Below are 20,485 nucleotides of genomic sequence, written 5' to 3'. Positions count from 1 at the left end.
GTTGCTTCTCCCCTTTCCCTCTGGTCTCAGGTCATATTGTCCTCCTTGCTCGCTCTCTCTGAGCTTCTTGTGGGAGCCAGCTTCTGCCCTGTGTGAGCAGCTTCTGCCCCGTGTGAGCAGCTTCTGCCCCGTGCCAGCTTCTGCCCCGTGTGAGCAGCTTCTGCCCCGTGTGAGCAGCTTCTGCCCCGTGTGAGCAGCTTCTGCCCCGTGTGAGCAGCTTCTGCTCCGTGCCAGCTTCTGCCCTGTGTGAGCAGCTTCTGCCCCGTGCCAGCTTCTGCCCTGTGTGAGCAGCTTCTGCCCCATGCCAGCTTCTGCCCCGTGTGAGCAGCTTCTGCCCCGTGTGAGCAGCTTCTGCTCCGTGCCAGCTTCTGCCCCGTGTGAGCAGCTTCTGCCCCGTGTGAGCAGCTTCTGTCCTGTGCCAGCTTCTGCCCCATGAGAGCAGCTTCTGCCCCATGAGAGCAGCTTCTGCCCTGTGTGAGCGGCTTCTGCCCCGTGTGAGCAGCTTCTGCCCCGTGCCAGCTTCTGCCCCATGCCAGCTTCTGCCCCATGAGAGCAGCTTCTGCCCCGTGTGAGCAGCTTCTGCCCTGTGTGAACAGCTTCTGCCCCGTGCCAGCTTCTGCCCTGTGTGAGCGGATTCTGCCCCATGTGAGCAGCTTCTGCCCCGTGTTTTAGACTCTTTTTTTTTTTTTTTGGGTTTTTCGAGACAGGGTTTCTCTGTGTAGCTTTGCACCTTTCCTGGGACTCACTTGGTAGCCCAGGCTGGCCTCGAACTCACAGAGATCCGCCTGCCTCTGCCTCCCGAGTGCTGGGATTAAAGGTGTGCGCCACCACCGCCTGGCCCGCGTTTTCTTAATGTTTCCTCTCACCACATGACCGTAGTTTGTGCCAAGTTGACAAACTGATTAGTACACATACACACTCAACCATGGCAAGCAGATGGAAGGAGCCTTCATTTGTTTTTACCCCTAACCCCTACCGCAACTTGGGAAGGAGAGGCAGGAAGATCAGAAGTTGAAGGTCATCCTCAGCTAAGAAGTGGTGTGTGAGGCCAGCCTGGGCTACATAAAGCCCTATCAAAAATAAATAAATAAATAAAAATGAAGGAAAAAGAGAAAAGGGCCAGGTGTGGGGGTCCACACCTGAAACCCCAGCATTGTGGAGGGTGAGGCAAGAGGGTGTAGAACCACAGGCCAGAGTAAAGACTGTCTCAGAAAGCAAAGGGAGAATGTGACTTGATTGGCTATACCCTCGTTAAGGAGCCAACGGGTGCAGGGTAACTAGTGTACAGCGGACTTTACTAACGGAGGACCATGGCTCCTGCTCCCAGCCTGTAGGGCCCTGGGGAAGGTGTTAGGTTCAAATCCATGGCCTGCACAAGGTATTTTCCCCTGCCTCAGATTCCTGGGGCCAAGGACTCAGAGGACAACAGCTTTCCTTTCTGGATTCTTCTGGATCTCGTCCGTATTTGTGAGCATCTGCAGGCACATGTGGGGAGAATCTCAGTGTATCTCACCCAGGAGCCCTCAGAGTTCTTCCAGGCTCTTCTGTCAACCCACTTTTGTTTATTATTTACTTATTTGTTTGCCAATGTATTTTCAAAGCTCATTCCGGTTTCGGGTGTCTGCATCATGGCAGAGGTGTGAGAGCTCATCTTACTGCAGAAGTGGTTCTGGAGAAGGTCTCTCCATCCCTGATCTCACAGGGGCTCTTTTTGTTCTGTTTGTGGGACCAGGTCTCACTGCAGCCTTCTGTCCTGGAACTTGCTATGTAGACGAGGCTGACTTCAAGTCACAGACCCACTTGCCTCTACCTCTGAATGCTGGGATCAAAAGGGTGAAATGGCTTAGTGTTAAGAACTCTGGCTGTTAGCCGGGCGGTGGTGGCGCACGCCTTTAATCCCAGCACTCGGGAGGCAGAGGCAGGCGGATCTCTGTGAGTTCGAGGCCAGCCTGGTCTCCAAAGCGAGTTCCAGGAAAGGCGCAAAGCTACACAGAGAAACCCTGTCTTGAAAAACCAAAAAAAAAAAAAAAAAAAAAAAAAAAAAAAGAACTCTGGCTGCTCTTGCAGAGGGCACAGGTTGTGTTCCCAGCACTTACATGGTGGCTCACAACTGCATGGTAAATCCAGTCCCAGGATCTTATGCCCTCTTCTGGCCTCTGAAGGCACCGCACAAAACTTTTTTTCTCGATCTCTGCTGGTGTTTGGCAGATTAGTATTTTGTAATGCAGAGCTAAACATGACAGTATCCAAAAACATTAAATACTAAATGATTAGACTCAACAATATATTGTCCATGAAAGAGAAATGAATGAACTAGCAGACAGGATGATAGAAACTGCACAATCCAAACCACAGACAAAATAGACTGAAAAAGGATTACCAGACCACAGGTGTGGGGTAATCTTTACCCCTTTAATCCCAGCACTTGAGAGGCAGAGGCAGGTGGATCTCTGTGAGTTGGAGGACAGCCTGGTCTACAGAGCAAGATCCAGGACAGCCAGGGCTACACAGAGAAACCCTGTCTCCAAAAACCAAAGAAAACCAAGAAAAAAAGAGGAAGAGGAAGGAGAAGAGGAGGAGGAATTAAAAGATTGAGGGAGCTGGTGAGGGGGCCTGAGTTCAGTCCCAAGAGTCCATGCCGCAAAGCATTTCTCTGATCCCATAAGCGCACCCCCGCCCCAGCACACACGCACATCGAATGGTGAGGGATCCCACCTGTAATCCCAGCACCTGGGAGGCTAAGGCAGGACTGGATCTAGGGGCAGCCCTGGAGCTCAGAGAATGGCTGTCTGCCCAGAGGTCTTCTGGGGGACACACCCATCAGCAGTCACCCACAGGCAGCCACCCACGGTCCCACTGTGGATTTTGAAATGTCCCCGTATGCAATGCCAGCCTGTATGCTGTGGTGCTGCAAAAACAGTCGTGCCCACCCAGGATCTTAAGGGAGAAACGCCCTCCTGTGCCACCGGTAGCAGGCTTCCAGGCTGTTGTGTGGCATTCTGACACTCTCAGGACTGCCAAGAGAGTTGAAGGTAAGGTGCATTCATGGGAATCTAGGGATGTGGGAATGAACAAACCAGAACCAGAAATGATATCTCAGACTTCTGTAAACAAGTTCACAGTGTATTTCCTTGAGAAAGAGGTGAATTTTGAATATGTAGTTTTTCAGATAGGGTTTCATGTACTCCAGGCTAGCCTCCTTGTAAGGAACTAATGATAACCTGAGCTCCTGAGCCCCTGCCTCAACCTTCAAAAGACTAGGATAACAGGCTTGTCCCAGAACAATCTTTTTATGTGATCCCAAGGCTCAGACCCAGGCTCCGTGCATGCTGGGCACACACTCTGTGATCTGAGCATGGTTCAGAACATCTCCTTTTGTTCAGTCTCTATGGATGCTGGTAGCTACTTGTTGAGTGATACCATACCCAGAAGCATGGAGAGGCTAAAATAATCTCCACTGCACTGGAAATCGACCTCTGGGGGCCTTTCTTGCCTCTGTGTTATAGACAGGAGACATCTGGTCACTTCCCAGAATTCATCCACACTGATTCCTGGCCCATTGTGGAATCTCTGACCTTAGCTAACTATAGAAAGATCTGATGATAGTGAATTTTTCACTCAGTGAATTAAGTGAATGTACCAATTTGGGATCCTAGAAATTAAAGCACTCCCCAAAAATCATGGAGCAGATGATGTTGACCATGGCAGAGTAAAAGAGAGGGCTCTGTTCATATGGGCCCCTGGCAACAAGAGGTACATCACAGAGGTCTAGGTGTCCCCTCCATTGTCCCTCTGGCTGACTCTCACATGGCTGGTGCCATATCCAGGTTTGCCTGTACTTCTGAAACGTTGCTGTGTCTATTATCCTCTAGTCATGGTGTGACTCCTTGTGCACCTGTGTCTCTCTGATCTCATCTCTGACTCTCTGAGAGTCTGTTCTCCTTTCATACCCTTTGTCTTGATTACTCTTCTATTGCTCTGCTAAGACACCATGACCAGCTCAGCTGAGAGGAAAAAAAGAATTTACTGGGGCTTATAGTTTCAGAGGTGAGACCATGACCATCATGTCAGGAACATGCAACCAGGTGGGTGTCATGGTGCTGAATCAGTACCTGAGAGTTTACATCTAATCCATGTCAAGAGGCAGACAGAGAGCTAACTGGGAAAGGCATGAGCTTTGGAAACCTCAAAGCCCATCCCCAGTGACACACCTCCTCCATCAAGGCCACACCTTCTAATACTTTGCAAACATTGCTACCAACTGGGGACCAAGTATTCAAATACATGAGCCAATGGAGGTTGTTCTCATTCAAATTACCACACACCAGTTAGTATCACATCCATCTGTCCTTCCCACCCAGATACTTTGTGTCTCTGTTATCTATTTCTAGTATCACATATCTTAGTTCTAATTTTTTTCTGTGAAACTTCTATTTCAAAATGTATCCTTGGATCTTTAACTTGTCATCCGCTATCCCCACCCTGAGAACATGTCTCTACATCACTCTTCTGAATCTTTAGCAATCACACACTCCATCTCTGTGTCTCCAACATGTTGACCTCCTGCACACACACCTGGGACTCAGCTCAGGTTTTCCAAAGCTCCACCAGCAGACCCCAAACCTCCACCTTGATTCCAGCCTCCATGCTCCCATTTTCTGGTACAAAGTCCATCGTGTTGGTCAAACAGAACCCCTTGAGGAAGCTCTAAGTCTTTCTTTGGCCAAAAAATATAATCATCATCATCATCATCATCCCTAAGAGTGGGGTGAGTGGGATTTTCCTTCCCACTACCCTCAGGACCATCCCCCACTCACAACTTCCTGGAAGATGGATCAATGATGGCCATGAGCCCTTGGCCAGGGAAAGAAAGCCTCAGCCTGATCCACTAGGGCCTCCCATATTGCTTCATATCCATGCAGGACTAGAACAGGCTGAGACCCATGTACGCTGTGACGGTATCTCCATATTCCCCTCCTGGCTACAAGGCAGAGCCCAGACCTCACAAGCTGACCCTGGTGATGGGTCCTTCCTCTCTGGATCACACTCCCAAGGTTGTCTGGGTCTCATCAGGGAAGAACCCTGTTGTTGGAGGGCTTCCCTCCAGCTTCCACCAAGCCCCACAGTCCTACAATCCACATATAAAATAATCACTCAAATGCTTATATTACTTATAAACTGTATGGCCATGGCAGGCTTCTTGCTAACTGTTCTTAAATCTTAAATTAACCCATTTCTATAAATCTATACCTTGCCACGTGGCTGGTGGCTTACCAGTGTCTCTACATGCTGCTTCTCCTCGCAGCAGCTGGCAGTGACCCCTCCTTCTTCCTGTTTCCCCAATTCTCCTTTCTCCTTGTCCCGCCTATACTTCCTGCCTGGTCACTGGCCATCAGTGTTTTATTTATATAGAATGATATCAACAGCACTTCCCCTTTTCTTCTTTTTTTAAAAAGGAAGGTTTTAACTTTAACATGGTAAAATTACATATAACAAAACAATTATCAAGCAAGAATTGCAGTTACAATATTAAAGAAGATGTCCTATCTATCTTATATTTGTGAGTTTGAGGTTTTATATCTAACTTATCTTTTATCATAACCGAGGAAATTATAACTATCTAGTCTTTAACCACATCAAAGACCTGAGAAATGGTAGATGGATGCAAACAACTTTTGGGAATCTTGCAAAAGTAGACCAAGACAGCTGGCAGCCTGGACAGTCACCTAATGTTTCTTAGCATTGTTGGTGCATTCAAATTGGCTACAGGCCTAGAGTATCTGACAGATCATTTTTAGAAGCAGGAATTCTGAAAGACCATCTTACCCTGTCTTGGCAGAGTACAGTGGTCGCTTTCCTTGTGTCCCGCTTGTCCAGAAAGGACAGCATTGCATTCGTACTGTTAGCCGTCAAGGCAAGGGCAGATTTTTTGTCCAGTAGGCCATTTTGTGCCAAGAAGACAAACTTCTAAATGGAAGTGTCTTAGAAGCCCAACATTCTCTCGGGATCAAACTGGTCCAGCCAGGAGCAATTGTGTCTCACATCAACAGAATTCTAAGTTATTTAAATGCCGTATTCTCTAGGTCTATGAAGTGTTTGAAGATTACCTATCTATCTGAAATATATCTATGTATACCTAGAAGACTTAACTAACATGGCTACAAATATGATTATCATAGATGACTAATTATTAATCTATTTTTTAATTATCCATTACAATTTTAAATGAGTTACATAAACATAATACCTCAAACAAGAATAGAAATATATATATATATATATATATATATATATATATATATACAGTATAACAAAATTAACTTTAAGTTTGTATCAATAAACTAAAATTTATACCAATATAAAACATTTTAAACATAAACTAAAATCTATACCAATGTAAAACGTTTTGAACAAGTTGTTCTTTAAAAGTAGATTCATTAATCTACCCTTTTATCTTATCATCTCTATATCCTCCTATATATCTATATCAGAACCCAAACTGGAGCTCTGTGTTTTCATGTGACCATCTCTCATCTCTCCTTCCCTGAGGGCCCTGGTCCCAGCTTTTCTGAGAACCTTCCCAGCTTCAGACTTTATGAGATTCACAGTCTTCACACAAGCAAATGTTACTCTCCAGATGGAGATCACACTATGTCTACCTGCACTTATCTCCCTACCTACCTTTCAACTGTTCCTTCTCATAAGAATTCTAGAAGCTTCTCTAGTGCCACAGCACAGCTGGAAGAAGAGAATTCCCAACCTGATCTGGAGATGTCTGTTGAACCATGGACTTGCAACTCTTTGCTGCCTGTGAGCATCACTTCCTTCCTTCCACCCTCTGCCTCCTCACCCTGACCTCCTCCACATCTCACCCCTGGAAAGATTTGAGTGGCTCATGGGTCTGTTTGTGAAATGTTCTCCAGCAAAGGCAGAAGCCATTGTCTAGGAGAGAGACAGTTCTTGAGCCGGAGCCGCCCGAGATCCAGACTAACAAGATTCAGGAGAAGCCAGAGTGCCATGGTCCTACCTCAGCATGTAGCACAGTCCCATCTCTCTCTCTCTCTCTCTCTCTCTCTCTCTCTCTCTCTCTCTCTCTCTCTCTCTCTGTCTCTCTCTGTCTCTCTCTGTCTCTGTCTCTCTGTCTCTCTCTGTCTCTCTCTCTCCTCTCTCTCTCTCTTCCGGAGCTGAGGACCAAACCCAGGCCTTGTGCTTGCTAGGCAAGTGCTCTACCACTGAGCTAAATCCCCAACCCCTCCCATTTTTCTTGAAGACAGACTGATCTGTTTGTTGTCCTGTTTCTGTGGTTGGTGGAAGAGAGTGAGCCAGGAATCTACCTTGGCAAAGTTCCTGGTAACTCTCCCTAGGCTGCAGGGAGCTTGGTAACTAAGGTGGAAATTTAGAATCTCAGAGGTGAGTTGAGAGCTGCCTGCTGATTGGCCAATGGCTGCCTAGAGACCCCTTCCTAGGTGATGATGTTAAATAAATGACACTTCCCACAAGCACCTGCTTGTCCCAGCAGTGTGGTGTGCAGAGGCTGAGTTTCAGGGGACACTGCTCAAAGGGTGGCTCCCAGACATGTCTGTCAGAAGGTGACAAGACAGCAAGAGCAGATGACTCACAGAACTGGGTCAGTCTGGAGAGTCTGGGGACGAGGATTTACTCTGGTCATCTGAGGGGAGGGACAGAGATTAGAGAGACTAGGTCTGGCTGCATATGGGCAAGTATAACGAGTGACTCATTTTGTCACGGTGTTGAGTTGTTTATTTGCTTATTGATTATTTTCCCACCATATGTAACACCTGGCATCAGTCACCTCCTGTTCCAGGTTCTCACAACGTGGCCCGGAACAAGGAAACAGGTTGTCCCTTCACCAGCCTGGCCTGGATGTGAGTTTGCAGCCAGAAGCCCTTCTGAGAAAAACCTTAGTTACCAGACAACCAAGAGGCCACATGTAAAAGTAACCAGGTGGTCAGGGGCCTTGGCTTTTTGATGACTACTCTTGAGTGTTGACTTGACTGCATCTGGCATCAACTAGACCCCAAGCTGCTGGGAATGCTCTGAGGGATTTCTTATCAGCTTCTTAGATAAATCAGGACCACACCTTCTGCTGGTAGAACACAGGAAAGAAGGTAAACGTGCTTTTGGCTGAGAAAGATGATGAGAAAAGTCGATGAAGGTTTGTGACTGTGGCCTGCAAAGCAGCACAGGGACCTAGATAATATTGTGTGAAGCAAAAGACACCAGACACCAAAGATCACACACTATGTGATTCTCTTTATGTGAACCATGCATATTAGGCAATTTACAGACACAGAATTCAGACCATGAACAGAGTTGATTAGCATAGATCATGGATACCAGGAGCTGACACATGGGGACTGTGGCTGTTGGGAGCAATAGGAAAATGATTCAGCATGAGATGTGGCCTCCAGAAATCTCTCTGTTCACATATCAAGAAAGCCATTTGACTGATTTCTCCATTGCCATTCACAGAGCAGAAGAACACACCTCCAGCTTTGCAGAAGTTACAGGAAGGAGGAAGGAAGTGAGCAGTGACCCAGGGCCTGGATTCTGGCAGGTCTCTCAGAGGCAGAAAGATGGGGCCTTTCTCAACAGGAAAGGAGAGACCTGGCCCCCTCAGCCCAGTCAGTGGGCTAAGAAGCAGATCTGGTATGATGGGGGCACTCTGCCAAAGCCACTCTCCTTGGGACTGATGTCAATGTCCTTGGGAGCCAGGGGACTGGACACGGAGAAGTTCTGGAGGATGGTGGTGAAGAATAGAAACAACTCATTGCGGGCAATACCTTCGCCAAGACAAATGCGCTTTCCTGTGGGCACAGAGGATGAGCCATGTGAGCCCCAGAGGAGTATAAAACATCTGGACTGTCCCATCCTATAACCCAGACAACTTGGCCCATTGCAAAGAATAAGAGTGAGTTTGACCCTCACCTACAATTCGAAAACGTTAAGAGATTCCCAAAACCTTAAAGAATTGGTACAAGGGCCAGTGAGACTTCTTAGCATGGAAAAGAGCCTGACATCAACCCTGAGGTCATGAGTTCCCACATGTTGCAAGGAGAGAACCAACCCCCAAAGTCTGTCCTTTGATATAAACACACACACACACACACACACACACACACACCATAGCACACATGTATATGCATACAACCACATACACAATGAATAAATAAATGGTAACATGTGTGCCAATTTGTTGGTGGATGTCTTGTGATCACTTCCAACAGCTTTCTACCATTTGTGGGATTATCAGAGTCCTTTGTTCCAGAACTGTAAGAAGGTACTAGAATAGGAGCCAAGTGTGTCTGTGTACACATGTTTAATGCAACATCTTTAGTGTTCCCTCCTGTCTCATGTGAGGGATTGGTACCCATCTCATTGGCTGCCCTGAGGGTGAAGGTACTGTTTTCAAAGACCCTTAGATTAACAACTGGATGGTGTTAAGGGTCCTATATGAGCCAGACATGGAGGCACATGTCTGCAAGTGCAGCACTTGGGAGACTGAGGCAGGAAGTTGATAGACTACAGAGCATGGCCTCTCTGTCTCTCCCCTTTCTCTGTCCCCTCTGTCACCCATCCTCTCCTCCACCTTTCTCTCTTTCTCTGTCCCCTCTGTCACTTATCCCCACCTCCACCTTTCTCTCTTTCTCTCTGTCTCTTTTGTTTCTTCTGCTTGTGATCAATGGAACTTCAACAAGTTCCTGAACACAATTGTTCACACAGTTGAGAATGTGCAGGGGCACATGATAGGGCCTATGGCACCCACAGGATTCTCAGAGACATAAGGAGCCTTGTTGATTTGTCACGTGGTCATGGAGCACCACATAGCAAAGGGAGCCTGAAAGACCAGCAGAGGCTCCACCTCCTGCCCTGTACCTCAGGGATTCTTAATCTGCAACTGACCACCTCAGTCCTCCAGGTGGAGGAGAGATTTCCCAGCAACCCTTGTGCCCTCCAGTTGTTGGAAATTGTGCCTGTGTAGGGGTGTCTAGGGAAGGCACACTATCCCCTTGAGTGTCCCATTTCCAGAAGTTAAGTAACATGGGCTTAGAAATTCATGGAGTATCTCTCTGAGATGGTTCCTCTAGAACTGATCTTATGACCCAGATTTCTCCAGAGCAGCTTTTGATGGCTGATCTCACTCTCAACGCAATGCCCTCATGCCTGGAGTTGGCGATTTGGACACTGTTCACATCTCTTTGGCTCTGTCACTGTGTCTCTGTCTCTGTCTCTCTGTCTCTCTCTCTCTCCTTTCTTCCATTTATGGACTACCTGAACCTGTTCCTATCACCTCTATTTGTCTTTTATCTATTCCACCTACTTGTGTCTTTCTAAATTCCCTAGATACCATCTCAGCCCCTCCCTTTTCTGTCTAAGGACACCTTGTCATGTGTTCCTTCTGTGTCTTCCCTCGAGTTCCTTTGTCTATTTCTAGTTGTGTCTCCTGCCCTTCCTTCTCTCTCCCTCCTCTCTTCCTGTCTTACCCCTTCACCTCTGGTTCCTCATCCTTCCTTCTCTCTCCCCTTCTTCTCTTGGAGTCTTCCCCCTTCACCTCTGGTTCCTCACGCTTCTTCACTGTCTCTTGTCCACACTCTGAATCCTTCCACATATCTCCACCTATTGCAGCTTCCTTGTGTCCTCTGTGTGCCTCTCTTTATTGGGATCTGTTACAATGTCCTTACTATTTTATTATGTATTTGTCTCTGTCCCTTTTCTCCACATCCCTGCCTTTCTAGACTTGGGAATGTTATATGGACAATTCAGGAGCCGGGCTGAGCCTAGGGTCACTGATATCACTTGGACACTCAAGACTAGACAACTCATAGTTGACACATGGCTCAGCAGGAGAGCACTTGCCTAAAATCCCTCAGTCAGAGGATGAGAACAGAGAGGCTCCACAGGGAAGCATCTTCGAGAATGCAGGAGGGAGAGGCTGGAGGTGTGGGCTATTTCAAAGAGAACTTGCTTAACACACACTCAGCCCTGGGTCCCATCCCTAGCATGAGGACATGGTGGGAGGCACAGCTAAAAGCTAAGGAATTGTTTCTAGAATGTGTCTTTCTCCAAAAGACAAAAACATGAACACAAAGTTTCCATGTTTACATCCCATAGAGTCTATTAAATTGAATTAAATTTGGCTGGAGGCAGCTTCTGTATGTAACAAACTAACCAAACACAAGAGGCAACTGAACTAATAACAACTTGAGATTATGTCTTCCATTGAAGAACAAGTCTCAATCTCTCGTAGCAGTTGACCCACCCCAGGCTGCCAACTATGCCAGCACGGCCAAGTAAGGCAAAAGCAGAGCTGGCACCAATCAAACTGTGTGTCCATGCCCAGCTCCCAGTTGTCTGTAGAAACCCTGGGCTGACTCTGATGGGTGCTGTAACCCTGAACTTTCTCTGGTTCAGGATATTATCCATCGGGGATTTTTTTTTTAAATAAAAGGTAGTAATTTTTATTTCTCTTACAATTTACCAAGCAAGAGTATTTACTGCAAGCAGAGACAAGCATATCAAGACATGCCACATCTCCCCAGTGCTCACAGCTAAACTCAGTGCCTCCCTGGCTATTAAGACCCTGCACAGTTCACGGCTGTGCTCATTGTCCTCTATTCAGGGCTCCTTTAGCTCAAGAATCCCCTCGTAGGACTGTAGCCAGGATGAAAGACATGGTTCATGCAAAGCAGCTGAACAGTCTCAGTAAACATGGACCTAGTCCTGTCTGTGTCCTGGAGGATGAGCCTGCCCTCTAGTGTCTGGGAAAGGAAGCACAAGTGGGTCTCACCTATAGAAAAGGGCATGAAAGCTTCATTTTTCTTCAGAGCCCCATTGGCATCCAGGAAGTGGTGAGGGTTGAAGGTGTCTGGTTGTTCAAAGTACTGTGGGTCATGGAGAGCTGAACTCAGGATGGGGTATACCTCAGTGTTCTAGGAGACATTATGAGACACAAAGATATTAGCATACCCTGACTCCCATCTGCAAACTGTCAGTCCCTGAGAAAGACAGAATGTAGGAAACCACAAACAGGCTGAGGTTGGTAATGAGGAGAGTGGAGGATGATCATGGAGTAGAGATGTGGAATCGCAGCTGGTCTTACCTTGGGGAGCAGGTACCCTCGGAACAAAGTGTCTTTGGTAACCCTGTGTGGCACACCAATCGGGATAAGATCTGAAAATCTCTGAATCTCGTGGATGACAGCCTCAGTGTAAGGCATTTTGATGCGGTCATCAAGGTTTGGGAGTCGGTGTGAGCCGATCACCTGATCGATCTCCTTTTGGACTTTCTCTGCACAGAAGAGAGGAACAGTGTGGATCTGCTTTGATGGTTTGTAGCAATGATATTTCATTCTATGAGCCAACACCCCAGGAAAGAGGGCATCAAGGAGCCTCTCTGAGAAACGCAGTGCACTTGTGGGTACAAACAACTGTTTTGTTCTTAAGCGACTGTCTCTCTGTGCCCATGCTTAAAACTACATCACAGCTCTCCTCCACCTCATTTCAGCAGGGATTTTTTTTAAAAAAAGAGAAAAACACAGCAAAGGGCTATTGCATAGGGAGACTTCAGAGCAATCATGTTGGTGTAAGAGTGTGAGAGAGAAAAGCATAAAAATCTCACCTTCGCAAGGGAATGAATTGTCTGTCTCTCTACACACACACACACACACACACACACATGTGCACTAACAAACACATGCTCGCACTCACACACATACCATAATTTTACATGGAATTTTGTATTAAGAACTTGAGGCTGTATCCTCAGGAATATAACAGAGAAGTAGGTAGATTAGCAAATGAATCTATCAATGGATGCATGTAAAATGAATACACAATAAAATTAATGGATAAATCAATTAATAAATGAACAGATTTGTGAGTTAATGAAATGAACAGACTGAACACTGGATTATGTGTTCCACTCATAAGTCAACAGATGACTCAATTAGAGGAGAAAGGGAAGAATGGATAGACAGATGAAAGATAAACTCAAAGGCCAGTTAGTGAAAGGATTAAGGAATGAAATTTTTGATGGAAAGATAGATGAGTTTATGCATAATAAATGACAAATAATTTATTCATTTCTACTGAACAAAGGGAAACTAAGTTGATAAATTGAAATAAATGAAGGACATGGCCATTTGGGTGAGTAAAAAATCAGTGAGTAGACACTAAAAACTAGACAGTAAATTGATATATGGTTGAGTGGGTGGGTAGTGTGTGTGTGTGTGTGTGTGTGTGTGTGTGTGTGTGTGTGTGTGTGAATAAGTGTTTATAGGTGGGTAGATAGAAGGTGGGTTGAGTAAATAGGTGTTTAGATAGGTAGATGCTTAGATGAATGGGAAAATGAATGAAGGGATAGATGGATGAGAGATGAGTTGGTGGGTGGACAAAAAGAATGAGTAGATGGATGAAGAGGTACATGGATAGAAAGATGAATGAATAGATGGATGTAAAGATAAAAAGATGGAAGGAAAGAAGGTTGGATGGATGGATGATGGATGAATGGATGGATGGGTGGGTGGATGGCTAGGTGGATGGGTGGATGGGTAGATGGATAGGTGGATGGATGGGTGAGTGGATGAATAGGTGGGCGAATGGATGGGTGGATGGATGAGTGGATGGATGGGTGGGTGGATGGGTGGATGGATGGATGGATGGATGGATGGATAGATGGGTGGATGGAGGGATGGAGGGATGGATAGATGGGTGGGTGGATGGATGGATGGGTGGATGGATGGGTGGGTGGATGAATGGATGGATGGATGGATGGATGGATGGATGGATGGATGGATGGATGGATGGATCAACCTTAAAGTGATAGGAGAAATCTAGGGAAAATGGGCTAGCTGAGTGTTCATTTGCTCAACACCCACAGCACTGTCCTCGTTTAGAAGTAGATCAAAGCCTTCAGAGCTCCAGAAGTAAGAGGCCTGTGTCTCTCTCATCCACACAAACCTCCACAGACAAAAGCAACCTAGAAGACCCCCCAATTAGCCACCTCTGTCTCACCTGCAACATGGGGGTATTTGAGCATGAGCAGGAAGCCATAGCGGAGCGTGGTGCTGCTGGTCTCGGTGCCAGCAAAGAAGAGAGACAGCACGGAGAGCATGAGGTTTTCGTGATGGAACTCCGTATCTTTGTTGGACTTCTCCTGGTTCCAGATGTGAGAGAGAAGGGAGGGTCAGGGGTGACTGGGTCCTCATAGGGAGATGCTCACACATCCTGGGAACTGATCTTCTATCTCACACTGTATGGATCACATGGCATTTCTCAGTCCTGACAATGTCGCTGGCTCTCTGTTCTGTCTTCTCTCTCAACTTTGCTCTCTGCTAGTTTATCACGTCTCTCTGGTAGTTTGTCTCCCAGGCTCTCTCTTCCTCTGAGGTCTTTTCTGCTTTTTTGTCCCTTGCCCTGTGTTCCTTACACAGCTTTCTTTCTCCCTATTTCATTTTCTCCTCCCTTTCTCTAGTCTTCAATTTCTAGATTCTTCTGCATCTCCTCCACTCCACTCCCTATCTCTCCTCCCCATCCTCTGCCCCCCTTTTCCTCTGCTCACATCCCCAGCCTTCACTCTCACCCATCACTTCTCTCATTCATGCAGGACTTACCTTCTCCATGCGTAGAAGGTAGGTATCGATGAAGTCTCTTGGATTGCTGGGGTCCAAGGTTGCCCGGTGCTTCTCCACACTCTGGCCAATGAAGTCAAGGATTTCCTGCAGGTTTCTGGAGATTTGTCTGTGGGTACCGGGAAAGTACTTCAGGAAGCCAGAGAAGAGCTCAAACACCTGCAGGAAAGAAGGTCAGGAGGTCACCTGGAGCTATCAGGACTCAAGAATCTGTATTCCTAGGTCTCCATATTTCATAAAGGTCTGCCCTCTCTCCTTTCATTCCCTCCCCTCCCCTCCCCCACTCCATTGCTCATCTTCTCTTTCCTTCATTTCCCCTCTCATGCACACACACACACACACACACACACACACACACACACACACACACAGCATGCTCTCAGCCTGTTTCTCTGAATCTTTCTCCAGCACTTGTATTGTATTCTCTCACACTCTTTCCTAAGCCATCATTTTGTTTTTGTTTTTGTCAATCAGGGTCTCATGTCTTTCAGACTCTCCTCAAACTCAATATTTATCCAAAGATGACCTTGAACTCTGATCTCCCATGTAGTGGAATTGCACATATGTACCGCCATACCTGGCTTAATTTGTGCTAGGGATGAAGCCCAGAATTCACACGTGATAGACAAGTCCTCTACTCTCTTAGCTACAGCCATAGCCCCCATGTCATCATTTTCTCATGTCTGGATGACTCGGTATTTCTGCATTAGGGTTTCTCCACCCTACTTAACATCTGATCCCCATCCTCACCCTCCAGGCCTCAGGCTCCTTGCCTCTCCATGTTGTCTCTGCCTTTCTTCCAGCCCTGAGACACTCCCTTCTTTACCCACAGAGAAGCTTCTTCTCTCCTCTGCTCTGGATGCTCCTCTCTTCCCATCCACTGACCTGGCTAGAGAATGAGCTGATGAGAGAGAAGGACCTATAGAACAGGTCCAGCAGGCGCAAGAACTGGCGGTCTTTGTAGTCAAAGCGCTCTCCAAAGACAATGGAGCAGATGATGTTGGCTGTGATGCACTGGAAGAGGAAGGTGGGGTCCAGGGGGGCTCCTGGAGGAGGAAGATGCATTTCAGGAGACATAGCATCAAGACATGGCACCAGGGGAACATTTGGTGTTGGCCCCTATCTCTGTAAACCTGTCCCCACCACTCACTACTCAATACCAGCAGCTGCTACCCCATTTGCACATAAAATGCACCAGGTCCTGCACTCAGGATTGCATACACCATTTTATTTCATTTCCTCTCAAAATTATACATAAGATGCAATGCTATTAGTATACACAGAGATGGGCGCTAACTTCACTAAGGTAACACAGCTCCTCATGACTGGGACCAGGATCAGACCCAGGAGCTGAGAAGCAGAGCATGTGTAACGTAGTCTCCACTGTGCACCTCCTCCCAGGAAAACATTCTGACTCTGAGCCCACAGCTGACTCCCACTGGCAGGAATGGTGCAGAGAACGGGGTTGGGGTTGCCTGTGTGGATTTAGAAGTCTCTCCTTTGAGTCTTCCTCCATTCCTTCTATTCTAGGCTCTGTGGTGTTCCAAGAACCATCAACACCCAGTGCCTGCTGCCTTTAGTTCCTGGTTCCTTCATGGGCCCTCATGGTGGGAGGGATGTTGTGAGCCCAGCAATATTAGGCTGTTGTTACCCCTTTCTCTGGGTCTCACCTGTCTGTTGTCTCTGATTCTATGGTGATATTTTATTTGTGCTGAAATGTGATTTTATTTGTATGTTAATAAATAAAGTTGCCTGGGGGTCAGAGCTAATAGCAAGCCATCTAGCAGAAGTCTGGCAGTGGTAGCACATGCCCTTAATCCCGATCACATGACAGACCGATCTCTGTGTGTCTTTATTATCAATACCAACCATAGAGACCTGGAGGTCTGTATAGACAGGCAGTGACGAGGAGAATTTGAATTTATGATCCTCCTGTCTCAGTACCCTGAGTATTGGGAGGACAGGCTTGCGCCATCACACCAGATGACACATATTCTTAACCCAGGCATCAATTTCCCTGAACGTAAGTAGGCTGCATGCAATTCTCTCAATCTATGTCTCTGAGCCATTCTTGGACACTGTGAACTTCACATCTCTTTCCCTGTCTTTCTGTATTTCTCTCTCCCCCTACCTCATTCTCCATCCTCTCCCCAGTGTGTGTGTGTGTGTGTGTGTGTGTGTATGTGTGTGTATGTGTATGTGTGTGTATGCCTCTGTGTGTCTCTCTGTGTATGTATGTCTCTGTGTGTCTATGTATGTGTGTCTCTGTATGTGTGTTTGTGTATATCTGTGTGTGTATGTGTGTGTGTGTGTGTGTGTGTGTGTGTGTGTGTTTCTTTCTCTGCCCATGGGTGTCTCTTCTCTTTCTCTGACTGTGCACTCAGGTCTCTGCATCACCATGTTCCTTTATGCCCATTCTCCAGGACTCACCCTGGGATTTCCGGAGCTCCTCAACCAGACATTGGGCCTCCTCCTGAATCCGCTCTTCCACACTCCGCTTTCCCATCCCAAAGTCTCTCATGGTGGCCAGAGAGAATCGCCTAAGGGTCTTCCAGCGTTCCCCATTGGCAAAGACCACACCTAAGAAAGTAGGGGGGGCATGGGGGAGTTATAGAGGAAGTTCAAAGAAACCTGGGTCCTTCCCCACCCCGTGCCCTCCCTTCCATCAGATTCTCCTCTCTCTGGGCCCCTTCTCCAGCCCACCTCAACCCAAACTTTGAGACTCCTACCATAGTCCTTGAAGACTGGTCTAACCACAGCAATTGTCCCCCGGCCAGAGAAAGCCTCAGCTTGGTCCACCAGCGCCTCCCTTATGGCCTCTGTGCCATACAGCATGACCACGGGCCTCGGTCCCAGGTGCATTGTGAACACATCTCCATATTTTTCTCGAAGCTGCCAAGCATAAGGACACCAGGATTGTTGTTAGTCAGTGCAGATATTGTTGCTACCCTGTGAAAACACTTAGACACAGAGTGGTACAGAGGAAGACCTCCCCTGGCCACCTTTCTGAGGACCTAGCAATTTCAGGGTCAATCCACCACCATGGAAGTCTGCATGGATGCTGGATGATCTGAGCAGTACTGCATTACAGTATGGCTGTAGGTGTGGGACTCATGCTATATCTCAGCACTGGGGAAGTAAATGAGGTGGATCAGGAGTTCAAGATCATCTCTTGCTGCTGTTGAGCTGGAGGCCAGCCTGGGGCTACATGAGACCTTGTTTCAAAAGAATGAACAAGATATAGATATGATGTAGGAAAACTGAGAGTGATGAATTAACATTACAGAGGATTCGGCAGTAAACTTGCTTAGGAAATACTAAGCTGCACAAGGTAGGGTTTAGCTAAGGCAGTGCTGCCTCTCATATGACTGGTTGATAAGTAGTAAGACAGCCAGACTTGTTAGAAACTGTAGGAAAAATATTGTACCTTGAAGATAATTGTAGTTTAGGCTTCTGAGAATATATTTCTGCTAATATTTGTTTGTTAAGTTAGTTGTGAATTAGGCTCCATTCCCATATTAAAGAACATGGCTCTACTGGGCAGTTCAAAGGGGAAAGCACTGGCTAACAATCATCATTAAGTCCCGTTTCTCTTATCAGGAAGAGTGTAATTCTGCCAGGAGGGCAGGAGAGCACCAGTGTGGTGGTTTAAATAAGAATGGCCCTCTATAAGTTCATGTATTTGAATGCTCGGTCACCAGGTTGAAAAGATTAGGATTGGTAGATGTGGCCTGGTTGGAGGAAGTGTGTCACTGAGGATGGGCTTTGAGGTTTCAAAAGCCCCTGCTCATTCCAGAGTTTTTCTCTCTGCCTACAGATCAGGATGTGGCTCTCAGCTACTGCTGCAGCACCTGCCCTGCCTGCTGTCATGTTCCTGCCATGATGATAATGAACTAAATGCTTTCTTATAAGAGTTTTCTTATGCTGGGTGGTAGTAGTGCACACCTTTAATCCCAGCTCTCGGTAGGCAGAGGCAGGCGGATCTCTGTGAGTTCGAGGCCAGCCTGGGCTACCAAGTGAGTTCCAGGAAAGGCGCAAAGCTACACAAGAGAAACCCTGTCTCAGAAAACAAACAAACAAAAAAAAAAGAGTTTTCTTGGTCATGGGGTCTCTTTACAGCAACAGAACAATGACTGAGACATAAGCAATGTGATTAAAAAAAAAAACACCACTGGTCTACTTTAAAATTAGTGGTGACGATATCGTTGCTATAAATCTCCACTTATCTGAAATAGACAGGCTTACAGTTCCTATCTCTGTGAAATATGTGTAACTGCTCAAAGTCTGATGGAACCTACAGGATATTTACAGATGACAACACATATGGATTGCTAGCATGCAAGACCTACACAAGCTGTTAAAAATGTCTCTTTGAGGCTGGTTTCTCTAGGATGTTGGCCAGAACCAGATGTGCATTATTAAAGAGATTTGTTCTTATTTCTCAAGTGTTTGGAGTAAATTTTCAATGGTGAGGGGAGGGGGCTTAACCTGCTGCTTCAGATATAGATATGGATATAGATACTGATATGGATAGGATATAATGTGGGTATATATTGATATGGCTATAAATACAGATATAGATCCTTGCCCATACCCTTCAGTCTGAACAGCTCTGGAATCTCAATCAATAATGGTGTTTCTTGTGAACTAGCTTCAACCTGTTCAGTGCCTTCCAACAACATCCAGAGGATGGTCCTGACCCACCCACTGGGTGACATGGGAAGGGAAAGTGATAGTCACCTGGCGGTGGACCTGAATGTGAGTCATGACTACAGCACACACAGCTGGAAAATACCTGACAATGCAACCATCTGGGCATCTTCAGGGAATTGATCCCAGGAATGTCACAACCCTCAAGTGCTGAAAGCCCTTGAAGAGAATGGTGCAGTGTTTGCACATAACCCACCTCATCCTCTCACAACCTTTATCTCACTCTAGACTGCAATGCAGCTAATAGAAATGAAAGGCTATGAAAATGGTCAAGACCTGATGCTACTTATGAAAAGTGCTAAGAAGGAAACTCTATACATGTGTGATTTACGTGTGTTTATGTTTTAAGACAAGATCTTAAAACTATATAGGCCAGGCTGACCTGGGACACACTATGTAGTTTAAGTTGTCTCAAATTTGTCATTCTCCTGCCTCAGTCTCTGGAGTGCTGGGGTTCCAGATGTGAGCCACACTTAGCCCCAAATGCATTTCTACTAAGTATTTTCAATCCACAGCTAGTTGAATCTGTGAGTAGAGAATCAGCCTTTATGGGGAATCAGCTGTAATTTTTGAAGCTGAATATAAACATACAGAGAAACTTCACCTCCAAGTGCTTGTACAACAAAAATACATACACATGTTCACCAACTGAATGAACCAGATTATTCCTAGAAGGAAGCCTTCTTAATAAATATTACGTGCAACAGTGGTGAACCCACACTGAGGAACCTCATACATCAACAAAATAAAAACCTGCCCATCAGTTCAATGATAGAAATGATCACACACTTAATGTTGTCATAAAAGCAACTTCTTACATTTGCTGTTATCTAAATGAAGTTTGAACACAGAGAAAGTCAACACCCAGAGTCAGAATAGTGAGAAGGTAGTAACTATAGGGCACAAGACAGGGACCAATCTTAATGTGAGCTGATCTGCACATTGATGATAAGAATGTGTTTGCTTTGAAAATTCACTGAGGTGTGCTCTTGTAGAGCATTGGTTCTCAATCTGTGGGTTTCAACCCCTCTGGGGATTGACTGATTCTTTCACAGGGTGACCTAAGACCAACAGACAACAAATATTTACACTATGATTTATAACAGTAGCAGAATTACAGTTATG

At 46.3% G+C, this 20,485-nt stretch overlaps 1 protein-coding gene across 1 annotated transcript in view; it reads right to left on the bottom strand.

Moving 5' to 3' along the window:
• Positions 1 to 8,254: 8,254 nt before the first annotated feature.
• LOC114709908 (cytochrome P450 2B1) overlaps positions 8,255 to 20,485 on the bottom strand; it is a 20,381-nt gene continuing 8,150 nt past the window's right edge. The window contains exons 2-9 of the mRNA XM_028893910.2: positions 17,380 to 17,542; positions 17,081 to 17,230; positions 15,536 to 15,696; positions 14,633 to 14,809; positions 14,034 to 14,175; positions 12,122 to 12,309; positions 11,810 to 11,951; positions 8,255 to 8,828 (exon numbers count right to left, since the gene is read on the bottom strand). Coding sequence (XP_028749743.1) covers positions 8,647 to 8,828; positions 11,810 to 11,951; positions 12,122 to 12,309; positions 14,034 to 14,175; positions 14,633 to 14,809; positions 15,536 to 15,696; positions 17,081 to 17,230; positions 17,380 to 17,542 — 1,305 coding nt within the window. The 3' untranslated portion in view covers positions 8,255 to 8,646. The remainder of the gene's footprint in view (positions 8,829 to 11,809; positions 11,952 to 12,121; positions 12,310 to 14,033; positions 14,176 to 14,632; positions 14,810 to 15,535; positions 15,697 to 17,080; positions 17,231 to 17,379; positions 17,543 to 20,485) is intronic.

This window comes from Peromyscus leucopus, chromosome 1 (assembly GCF_004664715.2).
Source record: "Peromyscus leucopus breed LL Stock chromosome 1, UCI_PerLeu_2.1, whole genome shotgun sequence".
In the NCBI taxonomy this organism is placed as follows: domain Eukaryota; kingdom Metazoa; phylum Chordata; class Mammalia; order Rodentia; family Cricetidae; genus Peromyscus; species Peromyscus leucopus.
This window is presented reverse-complemented; position numbering and strand designations above follow the sequence as displayed.